The sequence below is a fragment of the Primulina huaijiensis genome, chromosome 15, assembly GCF_012295235.1.
Source record: "Primulina huaijiensis isolate GDHJ02 chromosome 15, ASM1229523v2, whole genome shotgun sequence".
Taxonomy (NCBI): domain Eukaryota; kingdom Viridiplantae; phylum Streptophyta; class Magnoliopsida; order Lamiales; family Gesneriaceae; genus Primulina; species Primulina huaijiensis.
In genome coordinates, this window is record NC_133320.1 from 20,401,867 (window position 1) to 20,419,119 (window position 17,253).

At 32.3% G+C, this 17,253-nt stretch overlaps 3 protein-coding genes and 1 long non-coding RNA gene across 4 annotated transcripts; 3 read left to right on the plus strand and 1 right to left on the minus strand.

Moving 5' to 3' along the window:
- Positions 1–2,432: 2,432 nt before the first annotated feature.
- LOC140959964 (transcription factor MYB14-like) lies at positions 2,433–4,387 on the plus strand. Its single transcript, XM_073418042.1, has 3 exons — positions 2,433–2,681; positions 3,065–3,194; positions 3,410–4,387. Exons 1-3 carry the CDS (start codon positions 2,549–2,551, stop codon positions 4,191–4,193), a joined length of 1,047 nt encoding a protein of 348 aa, XP_073274143.1. The 5' UTR covers positions 2,433–2,548; the 3' UTR covers positions 4,194–4,387.
- Positions 4,388–11,172: 6,785 nt separating this feature from the next.
- On the plus strand, positions 11,173–14,082 carry LOC140958504 (biogenesis of lysosome-related organelles complex 1 subunit 1). The gene is made up of 4 exons (XM_073415963.1): positions 11,173–11,249; positions 11,774–11,910; positions 12,043–12,248; positions 13,525–14,082. Exons 2-4 carry the CDS (start codon positions 11,808–11,810, stop codon positions 13,612–13,614), a joined length of 399 nt encoding a protein of 132 aa, XP_073272064.1. The 5' UTR covers positions 11,173–11,249; positions 11,774–11,807; the 3' UTR covers positions 13,615–14,082.
- LOC140958505 (uncharacterized) lies at positions 12,421–13,339 on the minus strand. The gene is made up of 2 exons (XR_012171792.1): positions 13,138–13,339; positions 12,421–13,075 (listed from the first exon to the last, which is right to left on the minus strand). It is a non-coding gene; the product is annotated as an uncharacterized lncRNA (long non-coding RNA).
- A 1,411-nt stretch (positions 14,083–15,493) lies between the features above and the next one.
- Positions 15,494–17,041, plus strand: LOC140960411 (malonyl-coenzyme:anthocyanin 5-O-glucoside-6'''-O-malonyltransferase-like). Its single transcript, XM_073418662.1, has one exon. It carries the CDS (start codon positions 15,584–15,586, stop codon positions 16,958–16,960), a length of 1,377 nt encoding a protein of 458 aa, XP_073274763.1. The 5' UTR covers positions 15,494–15,583; the 3' UTR covers positions 16,961–17,041.
- The last annotated feature ends 212 nt before the right edge of the window (positions 17,042–17,253 follow it).

Consider the following 17,253-nt stretch of genomic DNA (forward strand, 5'->3'; position numbering starts at 1 on the left):
TATCCTATTTGTTTCGTCACTTTTATATAGATATTTATTAATTATTATAGTATGTTATAAAAATTTACAATGAACCTCTATTATGTCTGTTTTTTTGTTGCGGATTAAGAAATTATCAACACGATTTACCTAATATTGGTGGCAGATCGAGAGGATAGATCGAATGAACCTAAACAATATTATGTGTAATTTGACGAGTTGGGACAGGCAGACCCAAAACCACCATTAGATGGGGGTAGGGACGAGTCTGCTCCACATTTTGTCAAGTTGAAAAACTGTCAGCTTAAGCTACTTATTTTATATGATGGGGCGTATCAACATGACCATCCTCTCATTTGTCATCTCTTGTCTAAATTTATATTTGGATGAATTTTAAATTCATTTAGGTGTTAAATTCAAGTCAATTTCATATTGATTCCAAGTTTAATAATTTCGATAACAATTGTGATAGATTTCAAATGAAACTCACCTGGCATTTAAATACATAATTAATTGATTTCATTTGAGGATCATTTACTGCTCGTTAAAATGAATTAACAAAAAAAAAATTTATATCACATTGAATTCAATTTCAAATTTACTGTACTATACTATTAATTATGAAACCCTAGATTTCTTTTACTCATTTTGATTCAAATAGCAGAAATATTACTTTCTTCAATATATTAATCGATTTATAACTCTGTACGACTGTACCTACAGCTTCCATATTCTTTCCGTACTTTAGGTTTTCAAAAGTTTCCAAATATTTCTCTATCCTTTAATATATGCAAATTTGAATTAATAAAATTAAGACAAAATTGTATTTAACTTTATTATCAAACAATAATAAATATTATAAAGAACAATGAATTAGATTTAAAAATTCTACACCGGTGAAAGTTAAACGAATTTAATTATATTATATCATTTGCAATAAAATTAGGTTGTGCTGTGTTAGTTGTCCTACATCGGATGGATAAAATACCTGGAAGTTGTATATATGAGCTTGGACAATCCTCGCCCTTGAGCTAGCTTTTGGGGTTGAGTTAGGTCCAAGTTCTAATCTTGATATACTGGAATATTGGATTTGAAATGATGAATTTCAAATTCCTCAATTTGTTATGATAAATAAAATTCCAAGCAAATTCTGATTCTAATCTATATCGACTAAGTAATTTTTGTAATAACTACGATGAATTTCAAATATACAAAAGATATATGTTATCTAAAATTCTTTCTCCAAATAATTTCTTATTCTCCAAATTAAATTCATCAATATAATTAAGCACGAACTTGAAATTATTAAAAAAATCCATGAACTGTGGAATAAATATTGTAATAAAGCCATTCACCACTAAACCATGCTGGACCAACACGACAAACACAAAAGTAAATTAAATTAAATTAAACGAACAAAAGGAGAAAAGAGAGTTCCCCGTCTGAAACCTAATTTTTTTTCCTTCATTGGCAACCTCTGACGACAGAGTCGCTGTACACGTCAGTCAAATTGATTCTTTTTTTGATCTGTTTTAAAACATTAATCACTTGACATTGTCAAAAAATAATTTATTTTTATTTTAATTTTTTTTAAAAAAAATTTACTTTGAACTTTTTTTGACTTAGTTTAAATATATTTAGAAAATTTGATAATTGACTTCATTTGTTCAAAAATAAATTTCATTACTTTAGTTTTTTAAAATTGGATTCAACATTTCAAACTGAACTATGAACACGTCTTGCGAAAAAAGATCCGTGAGACTGTCTGACAACATACCTACTCCAATTCATACACCTCAATGAACTTATTAAAATTGATACATGCATGAAGTCAACAAACATAGCAACACGTAAGAAGATTTTTTTTTTAAAAAAAAATAAGCAATAAGATAGAGAAAATTATTTTTTTTTTTGCCAATTCAGCATTTTTTTCCAAATTTTCGGTGGCGTGTCACCATACAATGTTGATGTAACACTGCGTGCATACAGTCAGATAAGCACTCTCAATGAAAAATATTAAATTATCAAAAATAAAAAAAATTTCGTTAAAATCTTAAAATGACAAAATTACAGAACCAAAAATACATTTTTTTTATGTGTCTATAATATAATAAATGTACATCAATCTCCATACACACCCAATCGAATTAAACAATTTTTTCCTATGTATGTATAACATATGAATTACATTTTCGGTTCTCCGTGTGAAGACACATATAANCCAACAATTTTTAATATTTAAATATCAATAAATAATTGAACATACTTTTTTGTGGCATGTGTTTAAAACACGGAATACCAAAAATATCCCTTTCCGATGATGTTTCGCAACTCGATCACCTATAGTAGAAGGGTAGGTTCGACGAAAACATCTTTGATTTTTGTCAGCTTTGATTTGGTGTGTATAAAAGGAGTGAGCTTAATTGTATCCCTTTTCACGGAGAAGTCTTGAATTCTTGATCACTCTTCGTGCACAAAAAAAAAAAGAACAAGAAAAAAGAAAACCAGCAATTTGGAGTGAGGTGTATATTTTTTCAAGGGTTCAAAAATTGGAACTTAAAAAACTAAAATGGTGAGGCCAACTTACGTTGACAGTAATGGAATGAAGAAGGGTGCATGGAGTGAGGAAGAAGATAAAAAATTGCGGGATTATATTCAGAGATATGGCCACTGGAATTGGCGCTTGTTGCCTAAATTTGCTGGTAAGATAAGTTCTAACAGAAAGAGATTATGGGGTTTTTGTTTTTGTCGGGTTCTATCAAGATCGAAACCCTAGCTAGGTCCTGAAAAAGAACCTATTTTTCTTGTTTGTTTTTTTACTATAGCTAGATCTGAACTTCGAGTTTTGGGGGGAAAATCATGTAACACTTAATTAGGTGCAATGGTTTTAAGATAGAAAATCCAATCTAATAAAATTATGTATGTTCGAAGTTGAGGAGATTGGGAATTTTTTTAGTAGAAATGGTGGCTGAAGATGGAGGGTTAACTTGTCTCTTGAATATTGATTCATACTAAACAGATTGAACATATGTGGATTTGAAAATATATACAAACAATGATGCATTATATATTTTGATGGATTCAGGTCTTGCAAGATGTGGGAAGAGCTGTAGACTTCGATGGGTGAATTATTTGAAGCCAGGTACTAAACATGGTAACTTCAGCAAATATGAGGAGGATCTTATCATCCAACTACACAATCGACTCGGGAATAGGTATGGACGTTCTCAAGTCTTGATCTACTCGCATGAATTAGTACCGTATTTTTCGAAAAAGTCTCAACATAAAATGACAGCAATTGGACAGCTTATAGAAATTTTATGAATCCAAGATGATTGTATGGCTGAATACTAGCTAGCGAGATGCTGCTAATCAATATGATGCATTGCCCTAACTTAGTGGTTGTTGCTATAATATTCTTGATATCCAGATGGTCATCCATCGCAGCAGAATTGCCAGGAAGAACGGACAACGAAATCAAGAATTTTTGGCACACATGCATAAAGAAACGTGGCAAACGTAACTTCGATGCGATACAACAAGAAAGCATGATCGAAGAGCAGATCAATGACAAGACTGATCAAGTACAAGTGTTTGATGAGGAAGAGCAATTACTTGATGAATTAAATTACCTCGATTTTTCTAATGGTAATGTGCTCCTACCATGTGATTCAATTTCTCCGGGTTCTGTGGCACAAATATCCTTAGACAATTTATGGGCAGATTCAAATTCTCCTGGTTCTGTCGCACAATCCTCAGACAATTTGTGGGCTGATTCAAATTACACGGGTTCTGTGGCAAAATCCTCAGACAATTTGTGGGCTGATTCAATTTCTCCGGGTTCTGTGGCACAATCCTCAGACAAGTTGTGGGCTGATTCAAATTCTCCAGCTTATGTTGCACAATCCTCAGATAATTTGTGGGCCGAAATATTTCGTGATGACACATCTTACAACCAAAATGATTTTAATAACTTCCCACCACTGCAAGAGGAAGAGGTTTTCAATTCAGGGTTAATTCAAGAACATTATTATAGGGAATATTTATCGACCTTCGGTAATTCTATTTCGAACTCGTTTGACTGGAATCAGGCCGATGATGTGTTGGATACATCTCAAAGTGAACTCCCTTATTTTCCATCAGAAGTGGGGGCTGCAGAAGAGATTTATGATCACTACTTTCAATGTTGTGATCATGGCATCGGCTTGTCATAGGCTCTTAGCTACCATGCAGTTCATAAAATTACGCAGAACCATTGATGTAGAAGAGAGTTTTTCATGTTAAATCCATGCATTGACAGTATACATACACATACACGTTTTATATATTATTGTGAACTTTAGGATGTTGCCAATGCTGCGATGTAATCAGAGAAGAAAATATAATTTATGTGATCGTGAATTTATAATTTCATATACCTGAATTCCGATTTCATGTACGAATCACAATAGATATATTTGTTCTTTGAGCTGCTTGAACTCAATCAGAAGATCGAAATTTTTTTAGCCAAGTATGGACTATGTGACCCTTATCAGAATGAGCTAGGCAGGGACGGATCCAGGAATATGAGTTGGGGGCTTGAAGAAAATTAGGAGAAGCTATTGTGGTCGGGCTATCTGTTTTCTTGTCTTTACGTTGTGCTGGAAAACCCTCAATCTGCTGTCACCCATGAAAATGGGCTGAGCTGGACTAAGACATTGGTGGGTGGGCTAAAATTTTAACTTAAGTTAAAAAAAAAAAAGTGAGCTGGACTACAACCCAGTATAGCCCTCACATGCATCCGTATCTGGAGCTAGGGCAAAAGGAGTTAGGATTGGCTGAGTTTAGTCTGAAGTAAATTAACTCGGATGGATGAACAACCCTAGCATACTTAAAAGATTAGAGTGTAGTCTTATTAAATAATGAAAATGAAATTTGAATTAATAATGGATTACGTAAAAAAATTATGGTATTTTTATATTTGTTAAGTAATTTTATTTTTAATAAAAAAAATCAACACTTATTTTTCATTTTTATATATTCGTTTTGGTTAAAATTTTGCCAAATATTTTGTTTCAAATTAATGGTTTACTCCTATTTGTAAACTTGTTAATGAGCAAGGTATCATCATTTTAAATTTCGAACACTATTGCATGTAATTTCTTCGAATCGTTAGAATAAATTTTTTTATTTGTTCGATGTTTTTTATCTTAAATACCATTTTTAAGATTTTATCAATGGACAGTTATCGTATCGAGTTCCTTAATCAAAAATGGTCTTGGTAGAATTCTTTTTCATCATAAATACTCTATATTATCATCATCATCATCATCATCATTATTATTACTATTTTTTTTTATTCTATTACACTTGAGGTCATTAGAATAATTGTTTTGGTATTACGATGAATTTGAAATCCATCTAATATGAGTATCATTTCGAATCTCTTTTCAAATCAAATCTCTCCGTTCAAATCAAATCATTCCAATTCAAGCGCAACATTAGGTATATCTCGACTTGGTCGGAAATAAAATTTGATAAACCAAACTGGAATTGTGTATATATGACTATCGGAAGAGTAAAATATGAGTGATTGATAATGTGATCACTGGTATAGTTTGAGGAAATTGATTTTTTAAAGAGAAATACTTTCCCAGATGGTTTCAGTCGGTCTTTGAATTTTCTGCATTGGATAAATTAATTTTGCATTATTTTCATCATTGATGTGATTAGTAATTTAGTACACTTGATGGATTTTTTTGGTACCTATATCAGGAAACTAAATTATATTGGGTACCCAACTACCGGAATCTATATCATCCGATTTTTTAGTTAAATTTTTTTACCAAAGATTAAGTTATTGGAGTTATTTTGTGAGCTCATATAATTTAATTAATTATACATGAACAAGTTATCTAATAAAGTACCCAATAAAGTGATATAATTAATTATGAATTTTCAAAGTATTAAATAAATTGGTATGATTCATCAGCCCAATTAAGTCTTCTATGATGGGTCGAAGACTGCTTATGTTATATATACGGTTATGATCCCAAGACACATAGATTATATCATGTAATATATACGGTGCATCAAGAACAAGGTAGTCGATTCTATATTGTTTTGAAAGATTCATAACTTCAACGCTAGATCAACCAAATTGATTCTGATATGTGTTTACTGTTATTTATGTTTTCTGATAATTCGACATGAATTCCTGGCATGTTTTGATATATGAATTCAATCACATGATTTATAAATTTATTTTTATTAAATCTCCAACAAGTATTATCAGAGCTGCATTCTTGTTGAATTATGAGAAATTTTGTTTGTTGATTGATCTAGTAAATTTGAATTATTTGATATATGAAAAATTAATTTATTATTTTCATGAATAATTCAAATTATTTTTGCGTAGAAAGCAAAATCTGAAAAATATTATCAAAATTCGAAATCCCCAAATTGAAAATTAATTTTGAATGGTGAAACACTATTTTTTCAAATTAACAAATTAAATGGTCGATATGGATTTCATCTCCAACAATTGGAGGTACGCACCAGACCACCCATGGAGACGAGCATCACGAAGTCACCAGTCGCCGGAAACCATCGCAGAATGTTTGGAAATCGAGGTTATTCTCGCGTGATTTCCGTCCATTTTGTGAGGATTTCAGTCGAATTCTGGCTGCTTTGGTGGTCGGAGATGGTAGGGTAGTGGTCAGCTGAGGCAAGGCGACCAATGGGCAGAGGTCGCCGGAGTCTGTTATGGCCAAGGGAGAGATGTCGATGGCTGGTTTGATTGATGGGCTAGGGTTAAGAGTTGATGCAATTTGGGGATTTTAGATTGGATTTAAGTGCCTTGGCTTGTTTGTCCAAATATGAATCGGATTTTGGAAATTCAGAATTTTGATATTTTATTAAATTTTGATTTCTTTAATTTTGACTTCTGCAAATTATTTCAAAATTTAATTACATAAAATAAAATTAATATAAAATTATTCATTATTTTGTCATCTTTGTTTATTTTGATAAGATATTTATGAATGAATAATTATGAGATACAAATATTTTGTTTCTTGCATATTCGGCGTCTTTTATTTGACCCAATTAAAGTAAATTAAATTTTCTTGTGAAATTTTTTAATTTATATTAAATATCTTATATCTCAAGTTTGGTTAAATTTAAATTATATGTTATTAAAGTGATTTTTTATATATGTGGATATTTGTTAAATTTCAAAATAATTTGTGTTTCAATTCGTGTGAGGAAAATTATTTTTTGACCAAATTTTAAACATGATATATGATTTCAAGTGTATTTAGATATATGCGGAAAATAATAGGTCCAAATGAATATTATTTTCTGGCGATATTTTAAGTACAATATATTATATTAAAATGTGTTATATCTATGAGAAAATAATCGACAAAAAGAAGGGTTATTTTTTGATAGATTATAAGCATATAATTATATGAACTTGAAGGATGTTAAAACTACGAGGAAAACAGTCGGTCCAAATTAATATTATTTTTTTGTGAGATTGCATATACATTATATGATATTAAATTATGTTAAATTAATGCGGAAATGGTTGGCCTAAAGAAAGGTCATTTTCTGACCAAATTTTAACATAATATATGGTATTAAATATGTGATAGTTTTAGATTTATCTGTGCATATAATTGTTGGTTCAAAGAAAGGTATATTGTTGACCAGATTTATTCTCGGTATTTAATAACCATGATATTAAGTATACCACTTACAAATAGTTATTTCTGTTCAAATATTAAATATCATTGTTGTGTTAGGTACTTTTTAATGAGCTCATCATTTGCATGCGTATATTTTGGAATTTGTTTATTTTAAATATATACATTGGCTATAATTTATTGTGAGTTTTTGACCTATTTTGTTTTAGCGTCTTCCCAATATGAACAACATTCAAATACTTAATAACTCAAACTTCAAGAAATGGCAAGAGCATGTCATGATAGTACTTGGCTGCATGGATTTAGACTATGCGCTAAGAGAAGATCGCCTCGCACCTTTGACCAATACAGGCACTGCTGATCAAAATGGTTCTTTGGAAAAGTTGGAGCGATCAAATCACATGAGTTTAATTATTATTAAACACTCCATTTCACATATTATAAGAGGTGCAATTCCTGAAGAAAAATATGTCAAAAAATTTCTTACTCAAATAATAGATTGTTTTGCGGCAACCAAAAAGGTGGAGATAAGCAATATCATAACTAAAATTTTCTCAATGCGGTACAAAGAGAAATGGGACATAAGAGATTATATAACGGAAATGTCAAATTTTGTGACTCGACTAAAAGCATTAAAGTTGAAATTGTCAAAAGACATACTCATACATTTAGTTTTGATATCTCTGCCTGCACAATTTAATCAATTCAAAATAAATTATAATACCTAGAAAGAAAAATGAAGTTTGAATGAGCTTATTATACAGTGCATTCAGGACAAGGGGAGATTGAAACAAGATGCCATTGAAAGCACTCACTTGACATCTAACTATTAAGATAATTGCAACAATAAGAAAAAGAAATGGATCAATAAAGAAAGAAATTTTGGACTTCACAGCATATTGAGTAACAAAAACAAGATAAAGTAATCACTTATTTCTTTTGCAATAAGACTGATGGACATGTGAAGAAGGATTGTCCCAAATACGTCAATTGATGTATAAAGAAAGAGTTGCCTAAGAAGTCCACTGCCAACTGATGGTGAAATTTACATTTATGTGGAAATGACAATAAGTTTGTTGGTGTTTTAAAAACTTTTTCTAGGAACTGTTTTTGTTTTTAATTTTATTTTTACGTGTATTTGGAAAATACTTTTGTTGTATCGTCTTTTAGAAGGAACTGAATTTTAGTTTCATGTTTGAAAAATCAAGTTTTTCCTTTATTCATAAGGTAATGAAACTTTTAAGTTTTTTTCGAAATTCAAATGTTATTCGTATTGGTTTCCTTGATTGATAAGCTTTATAAACTGAACATCGATATTTTAAATGACATCAAAAGTATGCATACATGTACCTATGAAATCAAATACAAATTAATTTAGTATGTTGACTTTAGTGAGAGTGGGTAAATTGGAAAGCCAAAATTGAGAAGAATATATTGATGTTTGTGTTCACATATGTGGTAATATAAATTCGATCAGGTGGTAATATTATTCGGCTTTAGAGAGAACATCATTGATCATTGCACATATTTTATATTCAGTGGGAGTGTCATACATGCATGAGTTCTATACGTTTGGATATTGCATCATTGGAATGTTGGACATATTTGTAAGAAATTGGATATTAGATTATTATTCGAGTTATGCAATATATAAAGTAAACTTTACTTGAGGGTTTTATGCTCACATATCAGAGATATGACATTTGAAAATTGTTGGATATTTGAACTCCGAATAAAGTTGTGGAGTTTTATCACCGAGAATGATCATTTTTATGAGAAACCATTGAATATCAATTGTAATAATAAAGCTGCTAAGTTATATTTTAAAGAACAACTGAAATTTGTCAAAGTCAAATTTATTGACATAAAATTTCTAGTTGTGAAAGAAATAATTCAGAGTGCTTGTGTGTCAATTGAGCATGTTATCACAAACTCTTCTATAATTCTTGATGCGTTTGTCATAGGTTGGCCACACAAGATTTTTGTTGAAATGTGACACACATTGATGTTGTTCATATAGATGATATTACTGTACAGTAGGAGTTTGTGTTCTGTTTGAGCATTGACTCATTTAACATTATTTAAGTTTCTGTACAACAAAATTTTATTTGAATTACTCTAAAATAAAGTGATAACTTCCGTTGCAGTTTAACATATGGTTGAAAGTTTATTATTGGACTCTTTGAGTCATTAGGAGGACTAGTTGGAAATGCATGTTTTATTCTTAGATCACATTTATGTATTTTCATGCTACACATCCATACCTGATCTCTGTTATTGATTATGCTGATATTGTGATCATTGATGGATCTAGTGATTTTAAATTTAGGGATGACCGATTTGATTCAATATTGGTATAATTGATATACCATATTGTTAATGAATATTTTGGTTTAGATAGCAAGAGCTCAATGCAGTTTTTGCATGTACAATATCCAGATGACTTATATGGTCCAAGTGAGAGATTGTTAGAACTATTTTATGGACTCATATAATTTAATTAACTGTATATGGACAAATTGTCTAATAAAAGACCCAATAAGATGATTTAATTAATTATGAGTCTCTTAAGTATTAAATAAATTTGTATGATCCACGTTATGTATAGAAACACAGCTCAAATAAGTCTTCTATGATGAGTCGAAAGCTGCTCATGTTATAAATATGATTATGGTCTCCAAGAAACAAAGAATATAACACAAAATATATACGTTAAACATATTATAAATTTATCTCCTTCTCCTATCTAAGACAATAATAATGTGGTTGATACTCTGTTGTTTTGTAAGATCCATAACTCCAATGCTAGATCAACCAATGGATTCTGGTACGCATTTACTATTATTTATATTTTATGATAATTTGACATAAATTCTTGGCATGTTGTGATATATGAATTTAATTATTTATATATTTATTTTTATTAAATCTCTAACATAAGTATTTTGTGAGACGGTCTAACAGATCTATATTTGTACGGGTTGATCCGGTTCATATTTACAAAAAAAATAATATATTTTCATGGACTTGTTTGAGTTGAAGATCTGTCTCACAAAATTGACATGTGAGAGTCTCAAAATTTTTTTTTTTGTGTGTTTTACCGACTTCACAAAATTTATCACACAATAATGTAATCGGCAGTCTACACGGAGCTAAATTTCAGCTAAACAAAAATAACCGCGACTGAATCGAGTTACTTTGGAAATTTGGTTTTGTTTTTAAAAATTCGATTAAATCGATTTATTTGGTTTGATTTTGAAATAAATTTAATTTTGAAATAAAAAATTGTCGGACCATAGAAATATCTTAATATATTATCGCTTCGTATTTAAGGACATTGTTTTTTAAAATGATATTTAGGACATTGTTTTTAATATATAAAATTCAAATTTTATTAAATTCATTTTTAGTTATTATTTTAAAAAAAATCTAATTTTTTTGTTTGGATTTGCTCGATTTTAACTAAATATTCTGTCGGTTGGAGTTGGTAAAAAAAAAAATTCGCCCACCGATACTTTCATCCCATTCAAAAATTACCCAGACCTGACCCGCCTTCGCCGCTTACGTCTTCAACCGCCGCCGGTAGTCCTACCGCCACCCATCTCCCCCACCTACCGACTATCTTCTTCTGTTTTTCACACTCTTCGTGATCCCATTCACAGGTTTTGTCAGCAGCCATTCTTACGTTATAGCTAACTGGGTTTATTTAATTGTTGATCTCTGTACAGATTGTCGTTGAAATGTACTTTTTTTGTTGTTATCTCGTATTTGGCATGCCATATTTTTCTCCACGTTTTCTTTTGATCCCCTTTCCTTTGTTGGGTCTTATTTTTCTCATTTCGTTTGGTGTTGGAACTTGATATACTAATTTTAAAGTTAGGTCAATAGTTCCGAGCCGATCTGGGGCCTAATTTTTCAAATTTCTAATTTCAATGGAGTTAAGGAATTGAAAATTGCAAAGTGCTAGGTCCGAATATTGAACTTCAATTCTCATGTAAATGATATTTTTATATTTGTTGCTGTTAATATATGTAATACTTCCTTTTGTAAATCGTTGTGTGATTAGCAAAGAAAATGACTATTTGGCTTGTTTTTGGTGGACATAGATATTGTTACATCGGGCATGTGAAGGTTTTACAGATGGAACGATTGCATCCACCGAAGCCAGGAGGCCTAGAAGCATCACTGCTTCAAATGATTAATGATCATAACTCTGCCTCCTTGAAGTTGCGGGAACAAACTGGTCAGTTGCTTACTTGCGTCCACAAATTTATGAGTAAAATTGACGGAGTTCTGTATTTGTGAATTGTGATGAAATCTTGATTTGTTTTGTCTGCTTTTATTAATTGGCTTTATTTGATCTTTACAATATTAGAGAAATCAAAGAGAGAAGCCATTCGGACTGCATCGCGTGTGTCAGATCTATTGGTGAATGCAGTGAATGGGGGCGTGCAAGAGGTGTTTATAATTGAGAAGCGAATTGAAATGGAAATTCGAGCATTAGCCGCAACTGTTGCGCGATTCTCGAAACAGACCGATCAGTGGCTCGCAGCTTCTCACACCATCAACACTGCTGTCAAGGTCAATATTCAAAATTCCTGATTTTCTTATATGGTGAATGTTCATCTTTGTACGCTAGTGAAATTATTCGTTGCTTATGCATCTTGTCGATTCTGATGTTTTGGGTTCAAAATAAAATGAATGTTTTCGATGCAGTCTTTCTTCTCAACCTTAGCATATGGTGATGTTACTACTTTCGTGTATTAGCGAAGTCACCCAATCTCATGTTATGCAAATTATATGATACCATAAACTTGAACTTTTGGAATTTAATAGAATATCCTGGAATTATATTTGCATTATTTTTTTATGATCTGCCTGGCCAGTGTCATTGAGCCTCATTTAACAAGATAGTCCACACCATCTATATTGAAAATTTTATTCTTATTTTGTGAAACCAATTGTGACAAAGAAACAGACGTTTCACGAGATCTAACATATTGCTGAAGATTAAACTGCATGCCACTCTAATTGTTTAGAAACTTGATCCATTTTGGTTGTAAGGTCGACTGGGGGCTCTAATGAACCGGGTCAAAGAGATTTCCATATCGGAGTATGGTAATTTTTTGCGATCTTTGGATATTTGGGTCATAAGTTACTGAAGGTAGGAGCTGGGAGGTGCACATGTTTTTTGGAACCTAGGCCTGACAGACAAAGAGAGGCACAATGAATGTATTTCATTTTGGATCCTCAATCCTTCTTTCTGACGTGAGTTCAACATGTGCATCATGCCTTTAAGTTATCCTAAGGCAAGTTCTTCACGAGGTCTGATGATAGGCACTCACTCTCAGGAATAGACGGCTAGGGGCTTGGTGGATGTGTTTGGGAACTAGATTGCAAAAGAAGACCTTTCATTTGTGAAAACCTAAGCTTGGTGGATGTGTTTGGGAACTAGAATGCAAAAGAAGACTTTTCATTTGCGAAAACCTAGAAAGGAAATTGTTTCCATACCCCATTCTGGTTTGTGATTGCAAGGCTATGTATAAATCTGTAGCTCCAAGGATCCCACATAGTTTCTGAAATTTCGTTGTCTTAACAGAAATAAATGTCATCGACGGTCCCATGTTTACCTCCAGGCTATTGCTTGACTGAAATGATCTCTCAGGTTACTCTGATGTGCTGTGCTTAAATTCAATAGTTTGAAATGCTTGAGAATTTTCCTCTTGATTCTTTTTGGACTCTGAACAGTGCTAAGACCGCATGATTAGAGATTTCTTTGCATTTTTTATTTATGGGCTTTTGTGGTTTAATGAAACATCGGATACTCCATGATATTTGATGGCTTTTACTCACACAGGAGATTGGAGATTTCGAGAACTGGATGAAGACGATTGAACTTGATTGTAAAAGCATTAGTGCTGCAATTCGTAACATCCATCATTCATGATCTCACGAGGCAAGCATTAACAATCACTCTCTTGAGACGATCCCTTATGATTTTGATGGACATTCAGGTCGAGTTTTTATTAGCCAACTTCTATCCAAAATTACAGTCTCAACATGGAGTCGTGTTTCCATGAAATGGGTATTCCACAGCAAAGCTATCGGAGTTTCGGAATTGATTTTGAAAATACTCGACTGGACGAAACATTACATCGAAAATCTAACATTTAAGATCATACTGAAACCAAGTTGGTGGACTAGGTGAGATTGATCAAGAGTATGGTTTTTTCGATTTGTCGCACATGGTTTGTCTCGTGCAGTTCATCTAATTTGTGTGATTTCTAGATTTTTCTCTTAGCACGAAAGTTTATTTTATACGCATAGAAAGATAAGAGTTGTAAGCTTCATCGTCATAAGAAAATTATAAAAGAAAATTCGAACTTTATTATTTTAAAAAATAAAATTTTGAAAATACTCGACTGGACGGACGGGTGAGTATGTGAAGTTTAAAATCAAACTAAACGATTCAAAGTTTGAAATTCATTAGGCGCCCTTTAATTTCATTTAATATTTTATTTTAACAACACTTTATAACTTGTGCTATTTTACTAGCATATAGTTTAAATTTACATTTTTCTCAGAATTACTATTTTTACATTGATCTTGGATTGAGTCATTTCAAATCATGGATTTCAATTCGGCGATTTCAGTACATTATAATTGTTTGGTTAAATCCAATTATGTGGATTGCAAATTTATCACCTTTGAATGTAATAGTTATAAATGATTTCAAATATAATCCATATTGGTATAATTTAAAATATTTACTTAAGATTATACTTGGAATCAAATCACTTATTCTAAATCAGACCCTTCCATGCTTCCATCCAAATTAATCTAACTTTGGTTTTAAAAATTATTTCTAGAATGCATCTATTAATGTGTTGCATTGCGAAGGAATACACCCACAAAACATAACATCCAAAATCTAACATTTAAGCTCAAAGGAAACCAAGTTGGTGGACTAGGTAAAATTGATTAAGAGTTTGATTCTTTTCGTTAATACTTCATCGGATGAATTTTTCGTACATAATTTGTTTTATGTGATTTATCTAATTTGTAGCACGAAAGTTTATCTAACACCTAACATATGCAAGATTCATCGTTATAGAGAAAATTATAAAAGAAAAATCGAACTTTATTATTTAAAAAAATAAATTCAAAGACACGTCTCCATGACGATGCGACAAAACCTAATAAATATCAAGTCATGTTGGACTGCACTATAATTGAATTTAACTTTTTTTTTTTTTGAAAATCAGATATTATGTATTAATTAAATCATCAATAGCTACATCCATCAACCACGATGAATAAGAACCATCCATCCAACATGAACGAGAAGGATGAAATAAAGCAAAATACGCTAATATATTTTCTCATAATATATTTTGTGATTTTGTTTTGTCTTAAAGATTATGGCAACTTTTCATCAAAGGAATTATTGTCGAAATTCATAGTTTCAACCCTTTATGTTATGGAATTCAAGAAAAGCGATTTTGGCTTATTATCTCGTCACTGATGTGAAAGAACCGAACAAATCACCACTTATCTAAAAAATTCAACTCATCTAGAAACATGATTGGGTCGGACAAAAAAAAAACGTAACATGATTGGGACTTTCATCCAAAACGAAAACACCACACAATGTCCCATTTAATTATTTATTATATTTTTTTTCATTATTTAATAATGATATGATATATAAAATTAGAATCATGTTACGGATACAATGTATTATGAAAAGTATATATTAGGTTACAAAATAGATTTGAAACGATATGTTATTACATTCAACATTTTTCATTAAATCATAATAATATATTGAAAAGACGAGTGGTAGGATTACAGATTACCGCAGCAGACCGTAACATATCCAATCGACACAAGGAACAACACAGCGCTAAAGGAAGATGACGAGCCTCATCGAAACCTGCCGAATTTCACCTCCACAAGGAGAGGTTGCGCCGGAGATATCATTTCCGGCCACATATTTTGATATCGTCTGGATAGCTTACCACCCAATACGACGCCTTATTTTCTTCGATTACACAGAATCCAAATCCAGTTTCTTTGAAACCCACCTCCCGAATCTGAAACGATCACTGTCCCTAACTCTCAAGCACTTCACCCCACTTGCAGGCAATATAATACACCCTTTAAACACCACTGAAAAGCCAAGATTTCGCTACGTTGAGGGGGACTCCGTGTCTCTCACAGTTTCCGAGTCGAGCAATGATTTCGATAGCCTAGTTAGCTATGGAGCGCGTGATGCCGATCAGTTCTACGATTACGTACCTCAGATGCCGCCATTAAAAGATGAACCCGAGCACAAACTAATCCCGATTCTGGCTCTGCAAGTGACGCTTTTTCCAGGCAGGGGGATATGCATTGGTTTCACCAATCATCACAGTATTGGAGACGCGAGTTCGATTGTAAGCTTCATAGAGACGTGGGCTTCGATATGCAAATTTGATGGTTCAGACGAAGAGTTGATGTCTCAAGATTATCGTAAACACATGCCCTGTTTCGATAGGAAGTTAATCAAGGATCCCCTTGGAATCGACGCTATTTTCTGGAACAAAATGAGACAGATTCCAATCCAATCTTCTACTTTCCCATTGCCCACGGAAAGGGTTCGCGCTACATTCATCCTAGACGAATCTGATATCAGGAAACTCAAGGATCTAGTTTTAAGCAAGAGACCAAGTGTTTTTCACTTGTCATCTTTCGTGGTTGCGTCTTCTTATGTTTGGGTTAACTTAGTGAAATCCGGGGATGTGATTGGTGAGGAAGTGGATGCTAACGTGGACGAATACTTCATATTTCCCGCGGATGCAAGGGCAAGAACAGATCCACCGGTGCCTGCCAACTACTTCGGCAACTGTTTATGTGGCGGAATGGTGAAGGTTGCGCACGGTGAATTGGTAGGAAATGAAGGGGTGGTGGCAGCTGCGGAAGCCACGGCTGGAGTGATACGAAACAAGGTGAACAATAAAGCAGAAGCACTTAAAGGTGCTGAGAATTGGCTTTCAGATTTTGAGAATCTTGGGAAGATGAGAACTCTTGGGGTGTCTGGATCACCAAAATTTGACTTGTACAGGGTGGATTATGGATTGGGGAAGGCAAGAAAGGTGGAGGTCGTGTCCCTTGATGGGGAAAAATATTCCATGTCTTTGTGTAAGTGGAGAGATTCTGAGACGGGATTAGAGGTCGGCTTGTCTCTGCCCAAACCAAGAATGGAGGCATTTGCTGCTCTCTTCCAGAATGGATTAAGGTTGATTTCATGATTTACAAGTTTGTTTATTTCTTGCACTTGTACTTAAATTGTATTGTATTTTTGTCATCGACTAGTATTTCACCCGTGCGATGTCCGGAATGTTATTATATATAATTAATGATTAAAATTAGTAAGTATTAGTGTTTGAATAATTATTTAAAATTATTAATTTAATATAATAAATATATTTAAATTTTAAATATTATTATCAAAAAATATTATATCAAAATATTTTTATCATTTGGAAAGTTCATTTGAAATAACTTTCAAATGATGACAACAATATTTTATTGTTAAATTGAT